This window comes from Clarias gariepinus, chromosome 25 (assembly GCF_024256425.1).
Source record: "Clarias gariepinus isolate MV-2021 ecotype Netherlands chromosome 25, CGAR_prim_01v2, whole genome shotgun sequence".
NCBI lineage: Eukaryota > Metazoa > Chordata > Actinopteri > Siluriformes > Clariidae > Clarias > Clarias gariepinus.
In genome coordinates, this window is record NC_071124.1 from 22,559,957 (window position 1) to 22,572,207 (window position 12,251).

A 12,251-nucleotide genomic window follows, 5' to 3' on the forward strand; every position below is an offset into this window, starting at 1 on the left:
GAAAGTTAAAACTCTCTTTATTTCTCTATATAATCCCCTGATACACTAATGCACTTATCCCAGTGTTTCACTAGTGCTTCTTAGTACGATCAGACCACGAGGCTCATTCACGTCTGAAACTCTGGCCTCCCAGGAACTCCTTTAATGGCCCAAACACGTGGGAATGGCTTGGAGCGAGGTCAGATAACTGCCAGTTGAGTTCCTGTAACGTGCAAGTGTTGTTGGTGAATGATCACGTGTACAGACAGATGCGTCTCTTCTGCACGTTGGTAATTTTCAAGAGACAGGTGTTCCACTCACTTGAATGCTCAAGGGAACGACTGCAGCGGGCTCCGAGGCACGTTTGCACTAATCAAATCTTGTACTGCGGCTGAGAGTCTCATCATCATACTGTACCATGCATCTCATTCACCAGACATTTTGTCACACAAGTCCCAGTTTGACTCGAACCATCCTTGTGTATAAAACGAAATTATAAACATCTTCTCAGAGGTTTTTTTCATGCTTTCCTACTTGTTCAGACCGAGTAACATTTGATCTTTCAGTGATATAATATTGATCTCAGTTTCCCTCCCACTGTTCTGATGCGTGGTCGAGTCACGTCCTTGCTGCACGCTGCTCTATCGATCACAGCCCCTGAGATAACAGTGCTACAAAACTGCATTGTCCTTGAGCTGGAAGGGGATTACATCAGACCCAAGAGTGTTACTAGAATATGTTGATGAAACATGTAAAATGTTGCTGCATAGCTTTGTGTAGGAGCAAAATTCATAGTTGGTTACGGTTAATAACCGACTTTTTTTTTTCTCCAGCATGTCATGTTCTGCTCCAACATAATGTAACCACACCATTCTCTAAAATATGTACTTACATGTAATATAAACATGCCACATACAACATGTTACAGTGGTACCTCGGCATACGAACGTGCCCCCCTCATGAAATTTCGCCGTAAAAACTGAAAATTTTGCAAAAACTTTGCCTCGGCATACGAACCATTTCATGCAACTGAACTGATCGGAACCGAGCGCTGACTAAGTTGCACGTACACCTGAGAGTCGATCAAAACTTGTCTGCGTCAGTGGAAAGCTAAGCATTACATATCTTTTGTAGATTTTTTTGCATTTTGTAAAGTCATAGCACCATGGGTCCCGAAAATGTTAGCAAGGACGGTAGCAAGAAGAAAAGGGAGACGCTTTCAGTTTGGTTTTTAAAGCAGCCTGTGCAAAGAGGAATCATAAAATTAAGGTAAAGTGTGGTTTAATGTCTACTTATTGCATGTCTTACTTAATTTACAGGTCTGTTCTAAATGTTTTGATTGTTTTTATATGCAAAAATAGGATTCTAATCTTGGAAATTGGTTATATTGGTAATATTTTTGGGTGGCTGGAACGGATTATCTGCATTTACATTATTTCCTGTGGGACAATGCGTCTCACAATACGAAATTTCGCCTTGTCTCGAACTTGCCTCCGGAGCGGATTAAATTAAAGTTGTGTGTTAATGACTGTGTAACCCAACCTGAACTAAAAAGTTGTACTTCGTCGCTTTTCGTCGCTTGGGTATGTCAATGAATCCAAATTACCCTTACATTACTACGGTAGGTCTGTGTACGGCACGAATGAGCTGCATTTACAAACTCCCACAGAACTTCATAACAATGACAGAAAACTCTTCATGTCAAAAAACAGCTCTATTTTTCAAAGTACCCCGTGGCCTACAAACATGACCGCCCCAGACTGCAACCCCCAGCACCTCACTCTCCTGGCATGTTCAGTACTAATTATGTTCATCTGTTCCCATTTTCCTTCACCATGTATAGAAATGAACTCTGGACTGAAATACACATTAAAATAATTGGGACGCTTAGTGTTCCTGCACGCGACTTTCCTGAGCCTTGTTACTCTATTTTTTGTCTGTTCTGCTTACAACATTGATTCTCTCCAGTATTTACTGTATCACTTTGTTTTTGCCCCCAATTTGTTGTTGGTGGTTCACCTGACCTCCTGCATTGCCTGTTTAGCCGACCAGGATGGATTTGTCTGCCTGCCTTTTATTAACGCTGTCCAAACTGCCGTTGTATCTTTCGAGAACAAACCAAGACTTCCTTGTGAAATTTCTCATGAAAAACTGATTGAACTTTACAGAAGACAAGCACAGAACGGTGATGAGACTATTAGCTTCTATTTTATAATTATACATCATATCTTCAAGAAAATCAGGACACACCACCCTAAGGGCACGGGGTAATGTCTAGTGCCTGGTGAATAAAACCAGCGTAAAATCAATAAAATAATGCATTGGAGTAAACTGTACTGTATTGTTGGAATGATCCACAAATAAAAAAGGAAAATTGAATTATTTGAAAAAAGCGATGTTCTACCTAAAAGGCGTCTTTTGTCCCGTGAATGTTTTAGACAGTTTCCTTTCATAAGTTTTTCAAAATGCAATTCTGAGCTAAAAACCCAAAGGAGCCTTCTTATAAAAGTGATTTGTAAGTCCATATTTGTACAACTCTGTGAAAACTCTCTCTCTCTCTCTTTCTCTCTCTCCATAGACTGTTTTTGATGAAGCTCAGGGGGATTGAGCTCACCAGGTCTAACACACTACTGTAACTCGACAATTTGTTCAACTAAATTATTATCGTTACTGAATTTAAATTGTGAAGACCTCCAGAAAATCTTTTTCAGCTTTTGACAATGTGGCAAATAATTATAGCGACTACATAATACAATTATGATGACTAAAATACAGATCTCTGGTTTGCATGTATTTTCAACTGTTTATAAACAGTGCCTTTGAATATATAATAATGTTCATAAATTGAAATTGGAGCCAAATATCATCATAAACACACAGTATACTACAGTATTATGGTCTTCAAAGGGGTTTTAGCAGGAACCTTGGAGGCTCCAGATTATTTGTCCATGTAATGAAAAAAATCAAAAACTTAGTTATGGCATTTATTCTCAAAATCCTGAATTTATTGCACATAATTTCAACTTTATTTCTTAGAATTAATTTTTGTTTTTAGAAGTTAAACCTGATTTATTACAATTCAGATTTTTCCCCTTCAGAATTCTGACTTAAGAGCATTTTATTGCAATAAGTATTTCCCTGCATATCATATGGTGTATAACTGTGTATGTGACAAATAAAATTTGAATTTGAACTGTATTTTATTTTATTTATTTTAGAACTGTGATTTCTCAGAATTCTGATTTATTTATTTAATTCTTTTTATTTTTCATTCTTAAATTCTGCACTTATTTATCAGAATTCCGGCTTTAATACGCAGATTAAAGACTTCCATTCTTGCAAATGTGACATTACTTAAAATTCTTACTTTTCTCAGAATTCTGACTTGATTACTTGGAAATATAAACAGATTTTTGCAATTCCATCTTCATTCCTCACAATTATGACTTGTAATTCTAACTCTTGTCTTGTAATTAAAATTTTCCCCCTTGCAATCAGGCAATGGCACTTCTTTTTCCTCTTTTGTATAATAGACAGAAAGCTTTACAACATTAAAATGAGCATGGATCCAATCACAGAGGACTATTTTAGGTGTGGTTTCACCAGCAGTAAGAATCTCACTGTCACTTGATGAACTGCTTTGTATTAGTCTAAACCTCCAGTCCTTGGAGAAAACTGTCTAACAATCAGTTTAGGCAAAAAACAAAAAAAAAAACAGATGAAGTAGTATCGTCCTTGTAGATAATGAAAGCAGGTTCAAACCTTATTTAGACAGCATGCTTGTCAAGAGATGCACCGTAACAGTAAGAGGACCGGGATAATGACTGACTGTCACTTCGTCAGCCTGATGGAGGGAAGTGGAGTTGATTTATGTGGTTTATAAAGCCAGAGTGGCAAGAAATAAAGTCATAATTGGAGGGGGAAGATTAGACATACAGGAAATAAAGTCAGAATTGTGAGAAATGAAGTTGCAATTTAAAAAAACTTTTCAATGTGCTGGAAACAGGCTTCCCTAAGGACACCTGCCATAACAGAAGGAAAAACAGGAATTGTCTTATTTCATCGAGGTTCCTCAACAGAACATAAGTAAAAGTGAATAAAAATATCTACAAATTCTAGTGACATTTTTTTTTCCTTTACATTATAAAACATCACTATAATAATATTGGCAACTAACTCGAATTTAAGCCATCAAAGCATTAAAGGGATAGTTCAGATTTTTCCAAGTCTGTCTAAAAACAAAATTGAGTTGCATATAAGTAAATATGCATATATTTAATATATATATCACTGCAGAGTAAAGTTCCTTATTCGTCCCCAGATTCTCACCCCTGGAGCAGACAGGATTAAGGGCCTTGCTTCAGACCCCAACAGCGACAATGTGGCAGAGCTGGGGCTCGAACCGTCAACCTTCTGATCAGTAATTCCGAAATAGACACTGAGTCAGTAATTGAAGCCAAATTCCACAACCCTCGTTCCATGCATAAATGTATCCCAAAGAATTCGTATTCGTATTTATTTTACAGAATTCCAAAATTTGTTTTAGAATTCCAATTTTATTTCTCTTATATTTATTATGTTAATATTATTATATTCTCCTATATTACTTACGTATATTTATTTACTTTTTAAATTGTTTTACAATTTTTTTTAGAATTTTAACCTGATATAGTATATTATAATTCTGACTTCCTTTCTCACAATTTAGATTTTTTCCTTCAGGATTCAGACTTACATGCATTTCATTTGCAATAAGAATTTCACTGCATAACATACGGTGGACGGCTGTGTATGTGACAAATAAAATTTTTATTTCAACTTCTAATTATAAAAATATCAACTTTATTTTATTTTATTTATTTTAGAACTGTAACCTGATTTTTGCAATTTTAACTTTATTTCGTTCTCAATTTTAAATTTTATTTTCGAAACTTATTTCTTATTCTTAAATTCTGAACTTATTTTCCAGAATTCCGACTTTATTTTTCAGAATTTCATCCTTATTACGCAGAATTAAGACTTGGATTCTTGCAAATGTGCCCTTACTTGCAATTCATACTTTTCCCACATGGATTACTTTACTGGTCGACCCCAAAGCAATGCTTCACATGAAATCAGCAGCTTCACATCACAATCCATGCTGTACACCGATCACCTCTTCGACTCCGAATCACTCCGTAGCAGATTTTCTGTACTTTTGCCCAGGCTTTAGCGGCAGTGTAGAAGTAATTATTCAGCTTTAGGATTAACACAGCTGCGATCCTCGTTAAATGGAGCCATAATTAATAACTCAGACGGCCGAAAGGTTTCCATGGCTTGCTTTTTTTTTTTTGTTAGTCTGGGGATTATCTGAGATAATGTGGATAATATAATCCTTTGGTGGCATCCTGAAGCTTAGCGTAGTACAATACGGTGAGTTCGAACTCCAAAAGTAACTACAGACTTTTTTTTTTTCTTTTGGGGGGTAATTTAAAAATTGATGTGAAGGACAGAATTCGAACACAATAATGTGTTGCGGTGTGTACTCGCTGTACGGCATAATAAAAATAGCTTCAGACATTCACAAACAAAATGCATTAAAGCAGCTGTCAGATCAGTTTAGCACGGCTGGATGGAGACGGGAATAATTTTCCGTCATTTCGGCTTCGTTTTGTTCACCGCGTCCCCCAGCAGACTGGAAAGTAAGGCTTGTGTCGCGTTTTCTGCTCTGTAGCCCATATGGAAATCTAATTAGAGGTTTAAATATCATCAGAGCAGCACACTCTGTGGGTAGAAAACCTGTCCCTGGTGTTTATCACAACGTAAAGCTTTTACTGTGTGTATTTCGTTTCATTTAATCACACATGAGCGCTGTCGATGCTGCGTCTTGAGTGCATTACAGTCTATTAACATAACGAATGGAAATCACTGACGACAGCATTTCTTTCTTTCATTCAGCTTTTATTCAGTGCTTTATCCTGGTTAGGGTCATGCTGGATCTGGAGGATATGCCAGAAACACTTGGATTGATTGATCTAGGGGCAATTTGGCATATCCAATCCACTTACTGCAATGTTTTTGGTCAGTGGAGGGATGAGGAAACCCAGGATCGATTCCAAGGTCAATTATGCAACAGGTCCATCAAATTCCATTATCTGATCAAAAGCCCAAGGAGACTTGACTCGCATTCCAGGAGTAAGGGAAGCTTCCCAATACAGGGCTCTCAAACCAATACTCAGGGCTCACACATTGTCTGCAGTTTTATTTTCTCTCCATTCCAACAAGATGGAAATGTGCTCTGGTTTGAGAACCGTTGTGTGATAGATGAGACTTCTTGATTGTGAAAGATTGTGTCCAACTACAGCGGAACCTCGACGTATGAAATTAATCCATTCCGGTGGCGAGTTCTCAGGGTGAAATTTCATATTGTGAAACACATTTTCCCATGGGAAATAATGTAAATGCAGAGAATCCGTTCCGGACGCCCAAAGATATTACCAATAATATCAAAATTTCCAACACTATAAATATATTTTGCAATCAAAACATTTAGAAAGGATTTGCAAATTTAGTAAAATATGAAATAAACAGCCGGTAAACCTTACTTAACCTTAATTTATCATTCCTCTTGGCACCGGCTGCTTAAAAAACCAAACTGAAAGCGACTCCCTTTTCTTCTTGCTTCCATCCTAAATAACATTCTCAGGACCCATGGTGCTTCACTTAAACTTGCACTTAATGCAAAATAAAAACTCAGAGAAAAATATATAAACTCACCTCCCAGTGTTTCCACTGACGCAACATGTTTTGAACGGCTCCCAGACCGTACGCGCAACTTAGCCTGCGTTCGGTTCGGTTTGTTCGCCCATATGCCAAGTGCTAATTTATTGAAAAAATTTAGTCCATGAGGTGGGCCATTCGTATGCCGAAGTACCACTGTAAATAATTATATAATTAATTTCTGGGGCAAATAATAGAATCGCATCTATTTGCTTTCCTTGCCTAATGGGTCTTAAACCAAACCTCAATATAAAATATATATATCCAACTTTTGTTTCTTCAATAGCAAGAGGGTCATGTGACACATCAAACTTATTGGGAATTTCACAAGAAAAAGAATGGTGTGCTTGGTTGTAACGTAACTTACATATTTACATACTAATGACACGTGAAGAGCGGATAGAAATTGTGTGTTGATGTCTGGTGAACGCAGTAACCGGGTCATGGCAGCAGATTTCAATGCAAGACACCCTAAGACCATCTCTAACTGTACCATCTCCCATGCTACAGTTAGCAAACCGCTAATAACTGCTATTCTTCCTATTGAAAAAACAAAAGTTGGATCCAAAATGGCCGACTTCAAAATGGCCACCATCTTGAAAAGTTTCCCCCTCACATATACTAATGTGCCTCAAACAGGAAGTTAATATCACCAACCATTCCCATTTTATTAAGGTGTATCCATATAAATAGCCCACCCTGTATATGCTATATATATATGCTAAAATAGCCTAGATATTTACATTTTTTATCACCCTGAAGCTGTGTTTCTTAAACCAGTTCTCATGGCCACATGAGTCAGACCAAAAAACACTAATCTAAATACACTTTCAGTTCCAAGGTAAAAGCTTTGAATTCCTTTAACAGCGGGAGTGGCACTGCCATTTAACTCGCTCTTTATCTTCTGTGCCTAATCACACGGCTGACAGTTTGACTGATGTTATGATGAATGGAATCACTTCACGTGGAAGCGCAACAGCACCGTGGACACATTAGACGTCTTTATTAAGCTGGCAGCGCGGAGAAAGTAAGTTGAACGTCTCTCTATATAGTACAGGACGATCAACATGCAGAAGAACTGATTTTTGGCAAAACAGGCACAGATTCAAACTTTGTATTAACACGATGCAGATAAATTACCAGAACAATATCCATCTTAATGCGGAGTGCAAGAGCATCCAAGGCTAGCGCATAATCCTCATTTACTCCCAGGAGGTTTTATATGCACCTGAAAAGTTTTTGCTATGTTCTGTCAGTCATCATTCCACTGCAGTGTCGAGCAAATTGGTCGCTGTGGGTCGACACTACAGCATACTCGACACTACAGGGTTGCATCTGGGTTTTTTTTTTGTTTTTTTGTGCTGAATAATTCCTTGTGTGGCTTAGACCAGAGTCACACATCCATGCAAATAAAAAAAGAATGATTTTAAATCCTAGTAATGTAATGTAATGTTTGAAGAGTACAATATCTTACAACACTTCCCGTCTGTCGGAGCACCTCCCCAGGCGCGGATATGTGAAATGAGAAAAGCTGGAAATCAAATTGCTACCAATGTTTGTAAATAATAAAAAAGTGGTGTTTTCTAATATAAAAATGAAGTAGAACAAGAACACAGTCTGATAAACAGTGAGCTCGAGAGTCCTATAGCTTGAGAATCATTTCTACTACACGAGTTAGAGAAAACTTAAACTTAGTAACGCTAGCATTACGTTTTTTTCCGCCCATGGCTAATTTATTCATAGGGGTTAGTTATTATACGTAGCTACCGTATACACTAGTGTAAGCACTTGTGGGTGATGGGAAAAGAATTAGTAGAAATAGGTACTATAAAACGCTAAAGCTAAACGTAGATCGAATAAAGATAAAGTTTTGTCGTAAAACGACTCCATTTTAACTCACGTAAAAGTTCACTTATACTGTACCACTTCAGCGCTGTTATTTCAGCCAAAGTGAAAATATGAACTAATCCCAGTAAAAATATTCAATTTATCTTTTCTAATTAATATCTATTGGTGCGGGTGTTTGTTTACATTGAGACAGTAGCGCATTAGTAGCTTATTTTAAAGTAGATTATTAGTCAAGTCAAGTCGAAGCTTTTATTGTCATTTTAACCACATACAGTACAAGATAAACATAAAACTAACCAGCTAGCTACGACGCTTAATTAGCTGACTAGCTAAGACAAAAAATGAACACCATAAACTAACCAAACTGTCCAAATACTATAAAAAAAGGCAGGAAAAAACAACATAAACTGCACGTGCAAATGTGTCTCATTAAATTCTGTCCAGCAGTCAATTAAAGTTTTGATACACAGTTTTGATTGTTTTTATATACAAAAGTACAATTATAGTCTTGGATATGGGTAATATTGGTAACAATATTGTGTGGCTGGAACGGATTTTCTGCACTTACATCATTTCCTATAGAAAACATTTTATACACAAAATTTCACCTTTAAAACTATATATGATATCCTACAGTATATAATAATCTTCCTTCCATCCATCTAGGAATCTCTGCGGTCCGACTAGGGACCGTGGAGGCCAATGCTGATCATTGTATTTATTCCCATTATACAATTGTGGTAGGACCTTCGGTCAACACTCACACACACACACACACACACACACACATTCATGCACTACAGGCAATTTTATCAACTCCAATTACCCCAATCGTTGGACTGTGGGAGGAAACCCACCAAGCACAGGTAGAACATGCACAGAACCCGAGGTGGGAATCGAACCCGGAACCCGGAGGTGCAAGGCGACGGCGCTTACTGCTATGATAACATGGTAGCTTAGTTACTGTACTGTATAATTATAATAATCAGCACATGAGCTTGAAAAAGTCTCTCTAATACAGGTCATATTATAAAACAAATCTTTCTGGTTAGAAAGACAAAACAAAAAAAATGTAAAATCACAAAAAATAAAGGAATTTTTTTTGCATTATTTCTGATTTATGAAGCGTTTTTGTGCTTCAGTGTCATTGTGTTTGGGGAAACGTCATCGAAAGCATTGTGGAAGCAGAAATGTACTGGAGCTTAATGAGAGATCCTGTTCCTCACCTGCTTGTTCATGAAGATGTAGATGACGGGGTTGATGACGGTGCTGGTCTTGGCCAGGAGCGAGGGCACGATGCTAGCCTCGGCCGTCACCAGACCCGGCGCCCCGAACGTAGCCAGCAGCGCCATGATGCCATACGGCAGCCAGCAGAGCAGGTAACACACCACCATAGTGATGACCATGAGGAGGACGTGGTGCTCCCGCTTTCGGACGGTGGACGACTTCAAGCCGCTCACCTTCAGGACCAAACGGGACAAACACAGTGTGAATTCAGCAAGATTTAAAGTTCTGTACGGGAACCCGGACGCGATGCAGTTTTTATCTGTCACCTCTCAATACTCAGTTTACGCATATGTTGCAGAAATAATTTCATCGTCCCTCGTGCATGGGCAGAAAAATACCTGACGCCTCATTTCTGGGGTAATGAGGCACCACAGCACGCTGCATTTCAATTATTTCCATTTCAATTATAACTGTTTACGATAGCAGTTCGGCAACCGAGAAGGTGTCTGGTGTCAGTTAAATATTGTCAGAATAGATTTTCTCACCCCACTGACTCTCTCTCTCTCTCTCTTATTCTTTCTCTCTCTTATTCTCTCTCATATGCTTCTTCTTTCTTTGAACTTTCTCTGAAATGTTTTACTTTTGTGCGGGTTTTTTATTTAAATAAACATATATAAGCTCAGGGCGGCACGGTGCTGTAGCCTTGCACCTCCAGGGTCCGGGTTCGATTCCCACCTCGGGTCTATGTGCATGTCCTGCCCAGTGCTTGGTGGGTTTCCTCTGGGTACTCTGGTTTCTTACCACAGTTTAAAGACATGCGTATTAGGCTAATCAGCGTTCCCAAATTGCCCGTAGTGTGTGAATAAGCGTGTGAGAGTGTGTTTGCGTGTGTGCGCCCTGTGATGGATTGAGATCCCGACTCGTGCCCTACAGTAAGTCTCCTGGGACCCTGTAGAGGATAAAGCGGTATAGACGATGGGTGAGTGAGTGAGTGAGTGAGAGAGAGTGATATATAGGGGGCTCAGGATTGTGCAGTATAGAGTGACATACCTTTTTTTTCAGCACAAAGTAGGTCATATGATGAACTGAATATTATTTCAATATACAAACATGACTAAGCAAAAAAAAATTTTAAATAAGTCACATAAGCAAAGAAATAGCAAACATTGTTGGGTTTTTTAAAATTGTTTCTATGACCAAAAAAATTATGATAATCTGCTAATTTTGCGAGTTCTACATTTTAGCGATGTCATTTCCATATCTCTGTAGTGGTTACATTTACATGTTTATGTTATCAAAGTAATGATATCTTTCGGGCGGTTTGCACCTCCAGGACCTAGGTTCGATTCCCAGCCAGGCTCGATTACCGGCTCTGTGTGCATGGAGTTTGCATGTTTTCCCCGTCCTTGGTGGGTTTCCTCCCACAGTCCAAAGACCTGCAGGTTAGGCTAACTGGTGTTCCCCAATTGCCTGTAGTGTGTGTGTATGTGTGTGTGTGCCCTGCGATGGACTGGGACCTGTCCAGGGTGTACCCTGGTCCCAGTGACTCTGAATACAGGATAAAGCCGTATAGAAGATAAGTGAGTGATTTCTTTTGTTCTACCTAACGTATCGAAAACCCAAATGCACAGTTTGAAGATCTGAAGCCTCCGCATTAACACACACCAGCAAGACTTCTATATACTGTAAGCACATATTTTAATCGTCTTTGATCTATGCTGCATGAGTTTTAATTAACATCCACTTGGGTGACAAATTAAAGAAAAACCCCCAACACAAAGTGGCAAAAGTGTTGGAACGCTCCATCTAGAACAAGTTTCGAAAATAGTATTTTTCCGAATTATATAGTACTGTGTAAAAGTCTTAGGCACCATATTTTATGCTGTAACAATTTTATTATATATGTTTATCATGTCTGCATAATTATGTGCCAAATCATTCAGTATTCCCATATATAATTTAAATATTAATATAATATAAATATAATTATATAATATTAGATAATTTATATAAATTAATATGAATAACATTACAGGAGAATATATGCATGGCTGTAAAGAAAAAAATATAGTACGAGACCGACCAGTTTTCAGATAGAAACAAGAAACCTAATGTACGCTCCTGGGATTTGCATAAAAATAGAAAGGAGCGAGTGTGACAAAGTTACCAGAAGAACTCGTATTCTCCAGCATGCTCAGTAAAACCTAACAGTGTCTAAAACTCCTGATTTTAAGTAACGAGTTTTTACTTCAAATATTGACTGTTTATTTTATTACTCTTTATTGCTCTTTATAAAAGTTTCTTATGTGCAGAAATGTTTTCAAAAGATGCACACATTATGAGATCATGACCTCATTTCGGATAAATTCATCTTTGCCAAAAATATACAGAATAAAATCCAAAATGAAGTCACGATAACACAATGTGTGCATCAAAAT

General features: G+C 37.9%; 1 protein-coding gene across 1 annotated transcript in view; it reads right to left on the reverse strand.

Annotated features, from left to right (window-relative positions):
* Nucleotides 1-12,251, reverse strand: part of tmtopsa (teleost multiple tissue opsin a) — a 51,734-nt gene that overhangs the window by 15,293 nt on the left and 24,190 nt on the right. The window contains exon 3 of the mRNA XM_053486151.1: nucleotides 9,813-10,046. Within this exon, the coding sequence (XP_053342126.1) occupies nucleotides 9,813-10,046 (234 nt within the window). The remainder of the gene's footprint in view (nucleotides 1-9,812; nucleotides 10,047-12,251) is intronic.